Source organism: Carex rostrata, chromosome 1 (assembly GCF_964058835.1).
Source record: "Carex rostrata chromosome 1, lpCarRost1.2, whole genome shotgun sequence".
Taxonomy (NCBI): Eukaryota; Viridiplantae; Streptophyta; class Magnoliopsida; order Poales; family Cyperaceae; genus Carex; species Carex rostrata.
The window spans coordinates 727,110-744,535 of NC_135918.1; the positions used below are offsets into that span (position 1 = coordinate 727,110).

Below are 17,426 nucleotides of genomic sequence, written 5' to 3' on the forward strand. Positions count from 1 at the left end.
ATATGCAGTAATATTATTAAGTTGTTTTTGTTTTTCAATTGAATGTTTGATAAATAACCAACTACTACAGTTCAAATCTGTCTATATCTATCCAGAGTTGCATGACTTCAAGTTGATTATTAGCAGTTCTCCGAGGTAAAAATACTCCTGCTGATTCCACATGCGCCAAAAGTTACCAGTTCAATTTTCTTGAATAGAGCGAATAATTAAAACCATTGCATATGACCAGAGAATGAAAGAAAGAAAGAAAGAACAAAACGAAAACCAGTTGGTGTATTACATAATTTGGAAATTCGGTATAGAGCATGACAAGAATTACGAAATATAAAGGTAAGCAAAAGAAAACCCTGATTCACAAAAAGTGGAAACTAACCTTAATAATTAATGTACATGTAGAAAAAATAAAAATAAATATACTTTGAATACATGCATGTACCTATTTGTCTTCGTTGCCTTGCCTCTCTGACCCGGTGTTTTGACAATTTGGAATCCATGAACTGGCATGAAGGAGACATTCTAGACACCAAGAGAAAGCTTTCGAAGTATGCTCCCCTTCAAAATACAAATTTGCTCATAAGGGATTTGCTATAAAAAAAAAAAAAAAAACCAAAAATATACTAAGTTTTCTATTTTTACCAAAAATCAAAGGGTCAAATTTTGTTCGGCCAAGAACGAATTGGATGTCGATTGATTAGGCACAACAAACTAAGGTTATGAAGTAAAAAACAAGGCTCTTGTGACTTTTCCTCTCTATCATTCTTTATTGTAAACCCATATATATTTCCTTACTAATTATGGCATATGATTCGGTAATGGTTTATTTTTAGTTGATATTATTTTATGTTTGCTTTTCTGTTTATTGTTTGTGTTTTTCAACAAATTTAGAGACCGGTAAAATTATTGTCTAGTGTCGGAAATTAAAGAAATTCTATTTTGTAGTACAATATTTCACAAGTAGCTTATATATATGTTTTCTCTTACGATCAGACGGTTAATCAAATTGTTCAGTATGTTCAACATATAAAATTTTTGAAGGATATCAAATTTATTTTTATTTTTTGAAATTTGTTTACTTTTTATTTATTAATAAAAGATGAGCATATTTAATATTCAAACATTTTTACTTTTTTTTTTTAATAATTAATACGTCTTTCAAAAAATTAAAAAATAATTAAAGATCTAACAATTTTAAAATTTAGAAGTTTCTGTGACGTTAACACTCATTATTTTTGCCTGAAAAGATAGTGTAGTGATTTGATGGTATCAAAATTGAAAGTTCAAACAACTTAGAACGGAGAAATATAATTTGAAGATTAATTTATATAGTAACCTCAGAAAAATTTCCTGTTAATTTTTATAGAAACTAGTGTTTTCTAACAATACCCCATAAAAAAATGAACTAGATTTGTGAGATCATTAATTTAACATAAAAATAATAACTAGACATGCAAATAAGAGTTAAAATGTAGTTTTGAAATATATTTTTTGAGTAGCAGATGAAAAGCATTATACTTTCAACAACAATTCACAAAACAAACAAAGGTGATATTAATTTTATCAAACAAGGTGTAAGGGTGCGGATAGTTAAATAGACGGTAAGAAGGGGACTCTTCGCTATACCCTTCTCTGTTTCTCACATTATGCATCTAAAAAGAAAACTGTCACATTATGCGTTAATTAGTCAAATATAATGATTTTTTTTTCTTTTATATTGATTTTTAAATTAAAGAAGATAGATTTTTACATACTTTTATGTAACTAATATTTGTGTTCATCTTTAGAACACCTGGCATCAGTGACGGAGGTAAGAAGGATTTATGCGGTTAATTGACTCTATTTAAAAAAAAATTGTATGTGTATGATTTTCTAAATATAATTTAGAGTAAAATATCAATAACCTGTAAAATTGATCTTTATTTTTCATAGAAAAATTTTATATGATTTGACTCTTATATGTATTTGACACTCATAGTTGAAAAATTTAACTCCGCTCTTGCCTGGCATAATTTTTTTATTGTTCTTGTTGTTGTGTTTATATTAATATTATTCTTATTGTTTTTTATATTATTATTATTATCAAAGTTCTAAATAGCGCGCTATAGTGCTGCTATAATGTTTTTGAACCAGAAAGCTATAGCACTATCGACGCTATAGCGCGCTATAGCAGTGCAATATGGGCATAATGCCTTTTTTTAGCCATTCTGCTATGACGCGATAAACGCTATTTAAACCTTTGATAATGATGACGATGACGATGACGATGACGATGACGATGATGATTATTATTATTATTAAGAGTTGAGCTATGATGCTTAATGAAGTAAGAGCCCACTTTTACTTGCATTCATATTTGTGTACTTAAAATTCAAGTAGTCAATTTAAATTGCTCAACATAATTTTTATATGAAGACCAAATTTTTATGTTTCTTATAATTTTTATACTATTTTTCATATAGGTAAAAATTTCATGAATCTGAAAGTTTCTGGACCATTCAAAAATATAAATTTCTACCTATAAAAAAGTAAAAAATTAAAAAAATATATAAAATTTAATCTCCAAACACATTTTAATATCATCTTTAAAAATAATGATACTAATGTAGTCCAACTCGTATTATTAATATCATCATTTATGACGTTATTCTTATAATTATTAATACTAGTAATCGTGTCCGTGCACTGCAACGGAAGCAAATTATGTAGTAGAAATCATTAAGCTCCTTAACAAGGAGGAGAGATAATTTAAATCAAATTTGTAGAGAAAAAAAAGTTAAATACTATATTTATCTATAATATAACACATGTGAACTCTAGTGTAGTGGTAAAATTTTTGGCACCAACAGAACCCAACTGGGTTCGAATCCCGCCTTCAACAGAAAAAAAGAAAAAGGGTGCGCGGTGCACAGGCTCGGTCTGCAAGTGTCGTGCGTGGTTCAGAGGCGCGTTCCACGGGTTCGGTGCGCAGTCTACGAGCACTGAGATCATATGCGGCGCGACCAGTGCATTCTTAAGTGTTGAAGCTCATAATTTGGAAAATTCATCTATGTGTGATCTGGAAATTCAACGGCTGAGCATCATTAAAAAAAAAACAGTAAATCAGGACCCTTGCAGGATCTAGACATTAAGCTCCTTAATAAGGAGGAGAGATATTGTACATTACTAATGTTCCCTACAGCCCGCTGTCCGTGAGGCAAATTCTTTTGGGTCCTAGTTTCTACCGGTGTTGTAAATAACGGTATACAGTTGTCAGACGGATGGGGTACCGCCAAACGATTAATCAGTATACGGCTGATTAATCGAAATTATACGGACAATTTAACATTTTTATTTAATTTATGTATATATATATATATATTATAATTTATTTAATTCATTAAACTTATCAAATAAACTTAATTCTATTATTATAATATGATACTACACTTTTTTTCTTTAATGCATAAGCACTTTATATGTATGAAGTAACACATTTATTTAATATTAAAAAAATTCAAGAATTAAGCTTTTTCAAATACTAATAACATATTGTTTGAAAGAAGTGAAACATTCCAACATAAAATCACTAAATTTAGTTTTATAAATGAACATGTCACACTAATTGAAAAAATTATATCAGTAAGTAAGAAAAATATATGGTATATAAATAACAAAATAAATAATCAATTTCAAAGTAAGTAAGAAAAAAAAAACTTATATTAAAAATATTGAATGTATGTCTAAGCACAAATAAAATTACAATACATGATTTATAAAACTCTTATCACACACTATTACAGAAAAAAAAAATCAATGTGAAAATAAATATTTACTGAAATAAATTGAAATAAGCGGAAATAAAGGAGAATAAACGAATGATTAAACGATAAAACGGCCGATTAAACATTTTTATCCGCAAATAGGCATCCATTAAATGTATTCGTAACGGTTTGACCGCCGTTAATATCGTTAACGACCGTTTAATCAGCCGTTAAAACACTTTTTTACAATACTTCTACTAACGGCCGGTAGAAAAAAACCTATCAAAGAGTCAAATTTACCTACCCAACCCACTAGGATGGTCAACTTGACTGAATCAACGTTCCCATGCTACCCACAAATCTTGTAAACCTTTTTTTTTTTTTAAATGAAATTTCCCACAGACAATCACTGTTTCGTTCACGATCGTACCCTTATATAAAGACACTGAACAAATTATTAAACCATCAACCCATCGTATTCATATCAAATCAGCTTAATTAATACATGCACTTCCCGAAAATGATCCGCACTATTTGTATGGCTCTCATCGCCATGCTCTTCTCTGTTTGCACTGCATTGCCACACAACATTCCAAAACCAAACTTACCGGTTCCTCCAAGCCACCACAGTCAAGGCCATGCCTTTCCACCGGTACCGCTGTACCATGTTGAATCTCCACTGCCACCTCCCACACCATCGATTTCTCCAGTACGGTCAGTACCTCCGCTAGTTCACACTTCACAGTCGCACCCGCGGTCTATTCATAATTACCCTAAATTCCCTCAACCATTCCAAAGGCATCCTATTCCTAGGCATAGGTTATCGCCACCTCCCCAATCAGTTTCTGTGTTCATAGTACCAACAACAACGAACCCTACTGATCCTACACCAACACCTCCAAGCAATGGATATTCATATTCAACAACGCCGGCTTATGTAGTACCCCCTGCACAGCCACCGGTTTTAGTTCCACATGGTCGGTTTCCGCCATTTTCGCCACCTCGTCAGTTCCCACCACACCGTCAGTTTCCACCACATCATGGATGGATCCCAACACCACCCTCTAACTAAGCATCTAGAGTATTGGAGGGGTACTATTACAATATAGTTGTGCTATATAGTAATTAATGATAAATAAGAGCAGAGTGACAAATTATCAGTTGATTAATTTGACGTCCTGGATTAATTAGTTGTTACAGATACTTATCAATAAGATGTATTTTTTGTTGCAAAAAACTTGTTGCCAACACAGGTTTGGTGTTAATGTTTTCATTCAAATATTTAAAAGAAATACAAGTTAATTACATGTTCTTTTGCCTTTGTTTTATGCATGCCACCTTTAAGTTTCCCGGACACTTAAACAAGTACTAAAACAGAAGATAGAAGGAACTCAATACAAAAATTTCTACGTGTGACACTGTACCATAATTTAGCTAATGCATGAATGGCCTTTCCCAAATCAGGCAATATACCATCAGATTAATATTTAGTATCAGAATAGTATACCATCTTAATGCCAGTAAAACCTTGCGGCAATCACATGCCTGTTATTATTTTTCTGGCCTCCGAATTAGTACATTTGTCCGGTTTTCTCATGCAGGCATCTATATATAGCAGTAGCTCACATAATGTTAGTTCCGCATAAATATAAAGCGGATGGACAGTTAACTTTCAGAAAGAAGAGTGAACTTCAATGATCTAAACATCTGAAATATAAAGGGTTTCCCTGCCATACTTATACAGGTTGTTTTCTGAGTTCAATTGTATGTTTTATTTATTTTGAAGGAATGCAACTATATTTGTGTGAAAAGCACACAGAGATACTGTGAACAATGAGATCTGTGAATCTGTGACTTGACCATAAATCCTGGTATGCTCTACAAACACATAGCTAACTTATTAGTTCCGACCATCCCATTAAATTTCAGTGGTAATTTGATCTTTACTACACTGCTGATTCTCTAACACCTATGCTATCTTATTCTAATTATTCATTATCTGGCATTAAATATCCAATCAAGAACAAAATTTGTAATCACATACAGCTAAACTGAGTATCATAAAGTCAACAAAAATAATTTCATTCATCAACCAAACAACACAATGAAACTGAACTTGCAGTATATGGAAGACAGAATCGGGAGGCAAACTGTCTACGGGCCATTTTGCCGGAAAATTAAAAAAAAAAAGTAATAAAAGAAAAAAACGAATATGTAGGAAGACCAGAAAAGAATTGGTGTATCAATTATTGAGGACTTGCAATAAGGCCCATAGCCTATTAATCTAGCCCATATCATTTCACATACCCACCAAGGAACTTCAACAATTAATTCACAAGTGACAAGGAGAGAATTGTGAGATTGCCACTACAAAATCTTGCAATTGTGAGATTGCCACTACAAACTTCAAAATTGTGAGATTGCCACTACAAAATCTCTTAAATTGTGAGATTGCCATTAATGCTGTATTAATTCTATTAATAAATAAAAACAAAAAAAATGACTGAAATACCCCTCTTCAGAAAAACACAGGTACCTGACTCACGAACCCTAGCTTTCATTACCGTTCATCAACCTTGGCGAGAGACGACTCAAATCGCAGATAAAACAGACTCAAATCGTAGATATCCTCAAATGGCCTCCTCCTCCTCTCGCTAGGGTTCGTGAGTTTTCGCCTCCTCCTCAAATCGCCTACTCAAATCAGGCTCGCCTTGAGCTTACTGGAGGCGACAGGGAGGAGGATCTTGGTGGGGGCGTTCTTCATTTTAAGGTGTGAAATCAATTTGTGTGTATTTGTTGTTATTATCTCTGAATTTTACTGGTCATTAGACGAATTGGTTTGCTTCTGATTTGTAACTAATAGTAAAATTGCTGATTGAATTTTGACGAGCATCTGTCCAATGAAATAATCAAGAGGAAAATAATCATTGTTAATTAATGGGAAGGAGTAATTTCACTATGGAGATTCCATCCGTTGCAATGAACGGTGAATTGAATGTTAGGATGAAAGAAGAGAGTTTTCTATATTTGAATGTTAGATGAATTCAAATGAGGTGTTACTTCTGACCTCTATGTACCAGCCTAAAATGCAGGATAACAGGATTAGTGTTGAACTTTAATTTTTCTAATATTTTCTACTAAATTGCAGAGATACTTCTCGTTTAGAAAGAAAAAGGAAGAAAAGTCACTGAGCGTATCAGAGCTATTGCAAGCTGCTTTGGATGCTGCAAGAGGAAAACAATGAAGCAGGGGGGAGGCAACGACGTCCGCATCATAATAGATTAATTTACGGATACAATTACAGATACGATGGTTTTGAAATTATGTAAAAGAAGAAAAAATGAATGTGATGTTTTTTAAATAGCATGTAACTTTAGCTATGTAATTGTAATTGCTTATGATGTGTGTCATTGCTTATGATGTTAGGCTGTGTGTAATTGGTTATGATGTTAGGCTATGTGTAACTTTAGCTAGGCTGTGTAACTAGAGAGGCTATGTGTAACTTTAGCTAGAATATGTATAATTTACAAAGTTCAATTAAGGCTATTATATATGTTGTAAATTCGATCTTCTTTTCCTTCTTTTCCTGTTCTCTGTGGTTACTGGTTTCAGTTTTCTAGTCTTTTTTTTTTTATAAAAGAGTATGATGAGAAATTAACCTTCAGTTTTAGTAAATTCAATCTTTTTTTTATATTAGACTCTTGTTAGACTGCACCATGCATGCATCTGTTCAGAATATACAAGGAAATTTAGAGTTCTCCTTTGATTGATGCCTCTTCAAATATTTACCAGCAATGATAGATTCAGAAACCTAGAGAGTATCATAATCTGATTTCACATTTTTGTCCCTCTTTTCTTTTCTATCTTTCTTTCTTTTATTCTCTCATACTTGTATACTATTGTAGTTGAGCATCACAATTCCAACACAGTTTCTAGAACGATAGAGAACAAAACATAACAAAATTACCATGATATTTCAAGGATGAAAAAGAATCAACAAATTTCAAAACTAATATGTACAGTTGGAGCATATCCCATTTAATTTTCATTAATTGATCTTTTACATTTGTTAATAGTCCTCTGACTCTGAAAGAGCAAGCAAAGCACAATATAATTCAAACATCATAAGCAATTACAATTACACATAGCCTAGCTAAAGTTACATGCTATTGTCCAATAATTTTAGACTACCAAGCTCCCATGTCGCATGCTCATATCCTAGACACTTCTATTTCACTAGCCACTCGGTGTTACAATATTGCAATTGCCTCCCTCGATCCTGAAAAAATGTTTGGGCCATATCCGCATGCATGAGATTTCTTTGCAATAACAGACGCTCTGGCCTTGTCCATTCTTTCTTCCAGGTTGTACCCTGTTACAACACAATTACTTTGTTTAAATAAGTCCTAAACCAACGGTTTTATTATTTAATAATTCAAAAGGAAAAAAGCACGCAATTTGAAAACAAAGTGATTATCATAAGGTGCTCATAATTTAACACACGTACACCAAAAGGATCACACAGACATAAGAGGAGCTGGTGGAGACGATCAAAACAAAATTTTTCAGATAATTACTAAATTTTTACAAAAGAACTAGATAACAATAATAATATGATATTAATATTGCAGAAGCCGTCGCTTGGTTTTTCCTTTTACCATGCACAAGGAGAATTTGGTCAATTTATTCAATTCATCTACTTCACAACCACCAAACACCGTGCTTTAAAAATGTTTTATCAATTTGCTTTATATTGACTTCACTTGCCAACATTCCCAATTTGCTTTATTCGGGGCTCCATGGCTGAATAATTTTTTAAATGGGCTAGAAACATTCCCAATAGTTTTACATAAGTTACCTTATCTTGCTTATATTCTTGGTTGAAGCTGGCCATGAGTTCAGGCGCCTCCTGACGAATTACACTTCCTGATTTCCAACAGTTATACATATGTGCCAGGTTCTTGTGCTTGACCCAATATATTATCTCACTTTTCCCTAAAAATACAAGAGCAGAAAAGTAGAGATAGCATGAAGCTGTCAACAAAAAAAATTTAAATTCTTCATTATTTGAATAAAAATTTAGCTCACTGGCATGGCAGTACAACAAAGAAAAGTAGAGATAGCCCACTGGTACAGCTCAATGGCATGCCAGTACAAGGACTGGGCTGGTACGGTATGTACAGGTACTGGTACAATGAACCTAAGAGTAAAGCATCACTACCATAGCAAGGTCCAAAATCAACTATCTTTCTGTTCTGGTTCCATAACTGGTGACTGGTACAGGACCAAAATTTCCAGCCTTTCATTTCAATCTACAATTCCCGTATGCCCTCATAGCAAGGTCAGTTTCAAATCAACTATTATTAAAAAAACTATCTATCACAAACAAAATTTAGGAACAAGGTCAGTTTCATATTTTTCTATAGATCTAAGTCAACTTTTGAACCAAATTTTCAGAAAACCTAAAGCCCTAAATTTAAAACAGAAAAGTAACAATTTTCAAACAACAAAAGTAAGGAAGTCTATAGATGCGTTTAAAAAGGAAGGAAGACATAGAACCTTAACACTGGCAGCACGATGAGGCGATTAGGGAGGAGGTGAAGGAGATAGGCACGATGAGACGAAGATCGCAGCAAAGGAGATTAGGGATGATGAGGCGATTAGGGAGGAGAAGGGTGCTGCAAAATTTGAAGAGGAGGAGGCGATTAGGGAGGAGAAGGGTGCTGCGAAATTTGAAGAGGAGGAGGCGATTATGAAGAGGAGGAGGCGATTATGAAGAGGCGGAGGCGGTTAGGGAGGAGAAGGGTGCAGCACCAAATGAGATTTGAAGAGGCGATATGAACTGGAGTGTTACTGTTTTTGTATGAAGGGTATAATTGGAAATACAGAATTATGTATATTAAAACAGTATATTTTAGTTATTTTTTAATAAAAATATTATAAGAATACACTGTTAATGGCATTTTCACAATTTAAGAGGTTTTGTAGTGGCAATCTCACAATTTTGAAGTTTATAGTGGCAATCTCACAATTTCAAGGTTTCGTAGTGGCAATCTCACAATTCTCCCAGTGGCAAGTGTTGGCATCACACCAACATTAGTCAACGGTTAAAAATGTCTTGTGGAGTAAAAGGTGGACTAAACTTTTTACTTCACGTTTCACAATTACACTCTGTTCAGCAATCCAACAAAGAATAGGAATTAAAAATTTTGAACTGAAAGTTAGTATTCACGTGAGAAAAAAAAAAAATTAAGTCCCAGGAAATTTTTTTTTTTTCAAGTGAACAATAACTTTTTTTTTTTTACTGCCGAACATGATCTTAAGGAGTCAAACGAAAAGTAAAATAAAAATAAGAGATAAGTAAACCCGGAATAACTTACTCCACCTCTTCACACTTGCTTCACCTTTAAAACCCACTATCATAAACATAAATTAATTTCCCAACATCATACTCTCTGTGGATTAATTTAATTCATAACTTGAACCATCAAATAAAGTGTAAAATACGAGGAATAAAATGGAATAAACAATTTAATTCTCATTAACTTTGCTCCATAATCAAACATGACCTTTGTCCCTTAATAGATTCTGATATCCTTCCAACAACATAAAACCATAATACAAGTGTCTAAAACTTTGGCGCTCAGAATATAGCGCTCCAAGCTTTGCTCTATAATGCTTTATTGCGTCTCTTACCAGTTCGCAGACCAAAATACAGGTTGAATTTAGTCATAGGTGCCCATGCTACTTCCGATAATAATAAGAGAGATTTATGTGCAGCATGTAACAGTTGAAAATCGAGGGTAAGAGGTCTACTTGGAACCTTCAAGATTTCTCCGCGTAGCATCTAAAATCTATTTGATACCTACAATGGTGAGTCTTGCCCGTTGGGTCTGGTAGTATATATCTACTGCCATTGGTACACCAGCATAAGCCAGCTATTTCTCTTATAATATTAAAAAAAATATACATTATGATCCGTTTGACCCCATTAGTGATTCAGGCCCAACTCATTAGCTAGTAAAATTGATTATAGTTACATAACCGGATTATACAGACTTCTCGAATTAAAGTAATTTGAACTCACCGACTAGCATTAGAAATTTACCACGACTAAATGCAAAACCCCTCCTAGTGAGGGCTGGTAAATGATATTTACTCGTAACATACTGACCCAGGGCCCCGATGGTAACACTTGACTATGAACAGAAAATGAGCAACCAAAACAGGATCAACAATGATTTACTGTGGTAAAAAAATGGCAAAAGAAGAAAGAAAATACAAAATAGTGGGAGAAATGGAAATCATGACGATGATTGAACTACATAATATTCTATCATGAGCTCAGTGGTTCAATAATGAATATTACTTCTGTGAGTTCTCTAAATCATTTTCCTGAGATAGGCTCAGCTCACCTGCTCCCTAAAATAAAATGACAAATTGGTTAGCTACTTACAGATATTCTAGTTAATGCATAGTATGTCGATTAGCTTTATGAAGAAGGGACTTCACAAGCTCTAAGAATTATCTTATTTACGAGTTCTGAGATGAAAATGTTTCGGTAGCAACTTCAATATAAAAATCTCTACCAGAAAAGGCACAAAATTGCTAGTTCAAAACACCTTACAATAGACTCTAATTTAATTTAATCAATAGGAATTATATAAATCAAAAGAAAGTATGTCGACTACAAGCTAAAAATTAGGTACCTGAATTTGTTCAAGAAGTTCTTCTAGTTCAGAAATAAGGTCCGAGAAGGAAGGTCTGTTAGAAGGGATAGCATCCCAACTTCTCTGCATTAACTCTGCCAATTTTGGGTGTGCATTTTCTGGTACTCTTGGCCTCAATCCCTAATTAATATAATAAGATAAAATTATTAATCACCATCAAATGGTAAATCATGTACAAAGTCAATGATTAATTATGAGCAGAAAGGGATTAATTTTAGAGCTAGTCTTCTTCTTAAACTAAGCATTGATGCACTGATTATAAACAAGCCTGGGTTGTCAGCAAAGAGTGGAGAAAAATCAATCAATAGCAATGGAAATAGGATAGCAAATCGTACAGTTAAGTCACAAAAGAAGTAACCCAGAATCTGTATATTGCGAAAATGTCCTAAAAAGATTAATTTAGATTAAATTGATAAAAGATAACAAGACTTACTTGTCTTACACCCAGGGCAGCTTGCAGTGGCGTCATGGTATCATATGGGATCTACATGCATGATAAGTACTTAGCATTAGATTCTAGAGAGGACCTCGACTTAGCATTGGCTGCTAAGATTTAACAACAATAAAGAGAGAGAGAGAGAGTGGGGGTACTTTTGAAGTAAGGAGCTCCCATAGAACAATAGCAAAACTGAAAACATCTGCCTTATGATCATAAGGTTGGTGATTGATAACCTACAAAAAAGATATCACATTTGGAAAAAAGAAGAAAGCATTAAGAAGGAAACCATGGCAGGTATTATTCATCATGCAACATAAGTTGCATGCATTTTCTAAGAAAAGGTAATAAAACAATTTATCATGCACTAAAAGAAATCTAGTCAGGGGTATTGGGATCAACCAGATATGTACAATAAAGACTATGCTCTTGTGTCCTTGGGTTCTCAACAATAGAAATTAAAAAATGATTAACCAAAGCCAAAAGGAATCTCAGTCAAGTATCAACCAGCCTAGCTGATTTGACATAGAAACTAAGGACAAATTCTTGAATTGTGACAACAGTGGCTTGGAGATTTTTCATAAGCTATTCATATAGTTCTAAATACATAATTAGGAAGAAGAATAACAGAAAAAATAATGCACATGCCTCGGGAGCCATCCACCGGTAGGTACCGGTTTCAGCGGTCATAACTCCACCTTGATTCTGAAACCGTGCTACACCAAAATCTGCCACTTTCACAACCTATATACACGAGGGGAAAAGAAAAACTTTAAGCAAATACTTAAAATTATTTTATTACAAACTGCACAAATGCTTATACTCGAAAAAATATGGGTTCAAAAACAACATTGCTTGGATTCTTCTTTATATCTGTTCCTCTAATGGTCTAACAATACAAGTTACAAAACTATAACGCAAATTTTCATGTCTCAAATTTTCAACTTTGATGTTTTATTCGGAAATTGGAAAATATTATCATCCCTGTTGTGTTCTACTAAAAGTACATATAAAAAACTCTAAATTATTGAAGAGAGGTTGTAAATACAAACATGTTCTTTATCCACGAGGAGGTTAGCAGTTTTGAGGTCTCGATGAATAATGCTATTTTGGTGAAGGTATTCCATTCCTCTACATACATCAAGTGCAAACTTGAGCAACTTAGGTAGCTCAAGCACATTTTTTTGCTTGTGTAAGTAATCATACAAGTTGCCTCCTGACATGAACTCTACAGCAAACAATGAATAACGATTAGTAACAAGGTAGCAAATTGAAATTTAGAAAATATGTAAGTTCATAAAAACTATGTTGTGTTTTTAAACCACCTGTTACAATGGAATACTGGGGAGGTTTCGTGCATGCACCAATAAACCGAACAATGTTCTCGTGTTGAAGATCCCTGACAAATGAAGTAAGAAAGAGGACATTACGTTTTTATAACCCTCTCCAACAAAAATACTACAGATTAACTAGATGAGGAAATAGGTACCTTAAAATATTGACCTCTTGAATGAATTCTCCCCAAAGATTCTCGTTTAGATGCTCTGACCTGAGAATTTTAATGGCCACCTCCTCTCCTAAGTAATTACCACGGTACCTTTACCAAAAAAGTAAACAACATCAAATGGCTATACTATATATGAAGTAGTAAGCCTAGCACATAAAACTTCTACGAAATAGAAAAGAGCACTCCACAATGAATCATTCCAAAAGGTAAGCTCTTTCTTAGTACCAGTGTGCTAACCTTACTACTATCGTAGAAGACTCCTTTTTAGTCTCCTTATGGTCGTTGCAAATAAAAAAAGGGAATACAGTAAAAGGAACCAAAATGCAAGAAGAAAATATAAATAATAAAATGGTACACTCACAGATCACCACAAGATCCAGAAGCAATCTTTTCACCCATCTTTAAGCATCTCTTGTCTATTTCCCATTCTAATCCCCCTTTAGGCTGTAAAGACAGTAGTCTCTCTGTGGCTGAAGAATGTGACGAGCCACCAGACCATGAACCCTGCATTGCTCCAGTAGGTTATCACAGTATTTGATAGAATTTTTTAACATGTAGTACTAACTAGATTTTCTACATATTATCTTGTTGTTTTCTTATGCTTAACTGCATGGATTTGAAACATTGATGCTTGATGGTTAGATAGCCATCAATTATGTCTGAACACAGACCCCCAAAGTTCAAAATTAAAAACCAAATATATATATAGTTGGGCTATGGTGTATTGCAATGTATAGGCCCTCTTGTACATTGAACTATAAATCATTGGTTTTGATTTCCAAACAACCAATCCAAACCATCCAATTTGATTTCCATATTAAAATGTGCTTGGAGACCAAATTTTACATTTTTTGGAAATTGTTTGCTATTTTTTTTAGAATTTTTGAATCGTTGTTTTTCTATGGTCCAGAAATTTCTGTAAAACAACGATTTTCAAAAATTCTAAAAATAATAGTATAAAATTTGGTCTCCAAGCACATTTAATAAGGAGAACATGTTGAGCCCTTTAGATTGATTGTTCGAACTTCGAATCCAACCGTTTACAGTCCAATGTACAAGAGGGCCTATACATTGCAATGCACCATAGCCCAACTCTCTCTCTCTCTCTCTCTCTCTCTCTCTATGTATATATATATATATATATGAAAAGGAAAATCCAGCTTATTATGATCCAAGACCCGGATTAGTGAGAAAGAATGTTTCTAAATTCTAACACAAAACATTGGGATACAAAAATAAATTGAAAAGTACCTCATTCCGAAGAATGGAGGCCTCAAGTGCTTTGTGCAAGCCGTCTGTATCCTATGTAAAAATTATGCATACAAACGAAAAATGTTAAGCATACTACCTAACACATTATCTGTAGTTATAGAAAAACCCAGACCACACTAGACCAACTTTCTTCTCATAACCAAACCTTGCAAAAGAATTTTGCCTCCATAGAAAAAACCACTTACAAATGGAAAGAACCACCTAAATTTTATTTTTTCACAGAAATTTATGCTTGAATATATTTACAGAAGAAAAGTAATACCTCAACAGCCCATCCCTCAACAACAAAAACATCAAGAGAATATCCATCTGAAGTAGAGAAAACATGAGCTTCCCTTATGTTTAGATCAATATCTGACAGCAGAGCTGATAGCTAAAGGTACAAAGGGAAAAGATAACAGAAAAATTGTTTTAGATGACGACACAAAAAAGACAAACAAAACACGGCTCACTAACATAAAATCCATCTATAGAACTCATTTTACAAATTGAAATAAGCCTTGAGCTATTAAATCTAAGAAAATTAAAATATGGCCCTGTGCTAACTTGGTGTTTCTATTAACTTTTACAAATGAAGTTCCATACTGACTATTGTTCACTTAATAGAAAATTTAGTAGAATAAAAGAATGAAAATAATCATGACTGAACCTGAGCAAGAAGCTTTGGTTTGTCAGTTGTAGAAAAGATTATTTCGTGAATGTTTGTATAATCCACTTCATGCCTATAGGGAAAGAAAAGAAATCAATATTCTTCATTTTTTCTTAAAAGAGTGCCAAAAGTAATACATTTGAACACAAGGAGATTCCAGACAACAAGAAGCTGGCAAATGAGGAGAATGCGGTTGTAAGTAAGCGGCAAACCTAAATTGTGGTTCATACCAGGACCTTATCATTATATGTAAACCAGTTAGCCAAAATTAATTGCTAAATTCCAACTAAACCAAAAACAACTTTATGTAAAAACTGAATCAATTGGTTCATAAGTACTGTTCCTCACTTGTCTGGTGATAAATAAGTAATTCAAATATCAGACTGCATTTAATACCTAGCAGAGTGAGCATCAGCAATATCAGTACTGTCTTCAACTTCATCAGAATCATTTGTCGAGTTCAAATTCACCTCTTCAATCTTTCAAAACAGTTTCAAGTGTCACTTAAATTATCCTTTTTTATATTTATAGCATAATTGAAGCTACATCCAGATATCATATGGGCACAAAAAATAAATAAAACAATACCTAAGAAAAAGCACTATCAAACATAAAGCCAAGTATTTAAGAAAAGGAAAAGAAAAATCCTTTCAGAGCTTAAATCTACATTCCAAGTACCTTGAGAAAACGGACTCGAAAGGCAGGCCGCTTTTCTGGGTCTCTGGCTTCTGCCAATATTTTTTGGTGCAATAACACATCTTCAGCTTTATCCACATTTACATCCAGTAAATAGCTGCAAAATAATTGGAAGCCAATATAAGAATCAATCCAAGCTAATTGTTTGTTCTTCTTTTTGACTGGAAATAAGTGTGCCCACTAATCCCTGGATATGTCTAAAACCGACACAAGCTAACATTAAGGAAAAGACAAGGTATACTAGTAAAACCTGGATCATATATAGTCCTGACATGGGTTTGTGAGGCACATGTTAGTAGTTTACAAAATTTTGTTATTTCTTGCAGTCTAAGAAACCAAGCCTATAAAACTGACTAATCTTTTTGGATTCCCCCTAGTCCAGAATTAACCTTCTTGCCTAACACATCACAATTCGATTAGAAAATCCTCCTAACGACTATAAATCACTTTAAAGGTGCCAAAACCGCCAAAAAAACCGAACAATTCAGATAAACCGGAGAGAAAGAGAAAGAGAAACCTCGGAGGAAGGCGGTTGAAGTGAGCATCAAGTAGTGACCTTAACTCGGGGTTAGAGATCGCCTCGTGGTTTCCATCAGCCATCAGTCTCTCAAAAACAGCCGCTGCCATGCCCGAGGGAGTGACTCCTCCAGTTCCGCCAGCAACTCCAGCTCCGGTGAACCCTCTCGGTGGGGAACTACTCTCCCCCATTCCCTCCGCCTCCACACCGTTCGCTCCTCCTCCCGCCTCCATTGATGGCGCGTTGACACTTAGATCCAAGTGTTCGTATAAGGAGAGGAGAGAAACCCCATTGAATTGACTAAGCAGGATCGTTAGAACTAGGGTTTCGATAGGTTGATCTCCGGCATCTTGGAGAGAAAGAAGTGTGAAGAAAGACCCCGGAGAAGCAGGAGGTAAATACGAGGAGGGGATAAGGGTAGAACAGTCTTTTAAAGTGCACGGACTAGGGACTAGGGTCTAGGGGTATGACTTGATGACTTGTGAGTAGAGACTAGAGACTAGAGAGAGCGAGAGCGAATGTCGAACGTTTGGGGACGACAACGAGTACGCGTACATATAATCTTCTGAAAAAGAATTAACCGGGAAAGAAAATGATCCTCTGCCTCGCAACTTGCTGCGCTGCGTTTCAATCGAACAGTGTTTTTTTAGACTAGTTTTTTCTTTTCTTTTTTAAATAACAACCTTATCTTTTGTCTCTGTTATATTTAATATAATAAAAGGGAAATTTCACGTCTACCCTTCAAAAACTTTAAAATTACGTATTCCCCTCTAAACTTTAAAATTACATATTATTCCCTCTAAATTTCAAAAACTTCTAAATTTACCCATTTTATTATCTTTTATATTAAAACTCATTCTAAATTTAAAAAATAAATATTTT

General features: G+C 34.0%; 1 protein-coding gene and 1 long non-coding RNA gene across 2 annotated transcripts; both read right to left on the reverse strand.

The window, feature by feature from the left end:
* Positions 1-7,759: 7,759 nt before the first annotated feature.
* On the reverse strand, positions 7,760-9,545 carry LOC144564823 (uncharacterized). The gene is made up of 3 exons (XR_013514750.1): positions 9,297-9,545; positions 8,596-8,732; positions 7,760-8,109 (listed from the first exon to the last, which is right to left on the reverse strand). It is a non-coding gene; the product is annotated as an uncharacterized LOC144564823 (long non-coding RNA).
* A 1,187-nt stretch (positions 9,546-10,732) lies between these two features.
* LOC144550805 (serine/threonine-protein kinase STY46-like) lies at positions 10,733-17,002 on the reverse strand. The gene is made up of 15 exons (XM_078298680.1): positions 16,545-17,002; positions 16,010-16,124; positions 15,728-15,810; positions 15,332-15,404; positions 14,945-15,055; positions 14,662-14,712; positions 13,772-13,914; positions 13,393-13,500; positions 13,229-13,302; positions 12,956-13,131; positions 12,552-12,647; positions 12,059-12,139; positions 11,901-11,951; positions 11,447-11,587; positions 10,733-11,159 (listed from the first exon to the last, which is right to left on the reverse strand). The coding sequence occupies exons 1-15, from the start codon at positions 16,775-16,777 to the stop codon at positions 11,103-11,105; spliced, it is 1,593 nt and encodes a 530-aa protein (XP_078154806.1). The 5' UTR covers positions 16,778-17,002; the 3' UTR covers positions 10,733-11,102.
* Between the last annotated feature and the right edge of the window lie 424 nt (positions 17,003-17,426).

What these genes read in the sequence shown, in the direction of transcription:
- LOC144550805 (XM_078298680.1), bottom strand. Translation starts at nt 16,777, where the DNA reads ATGGAGGCGGGAGGAGGAGCGAACGGTGTGGAGGCGGAGGGAATGGGG. An exon ending in TTCGAGTCCGTTTTCTCAAG is followed by an intron (nt 15,811 to 16,009) that starts GTACTTGGAATG and finishes CTGTTTTGAAAG; the next exon opens with ATTGAAGAGGTGAATTTGAA. An exon ending in CAAGAGGTCAATATTTTAAG is followed by an intron (nt 13,303 to 13,392) that starts GTACCTATTTCC and finishes TTCATTTGTCAG; the next exon opens with GGATCTTCAACACGAGAACA.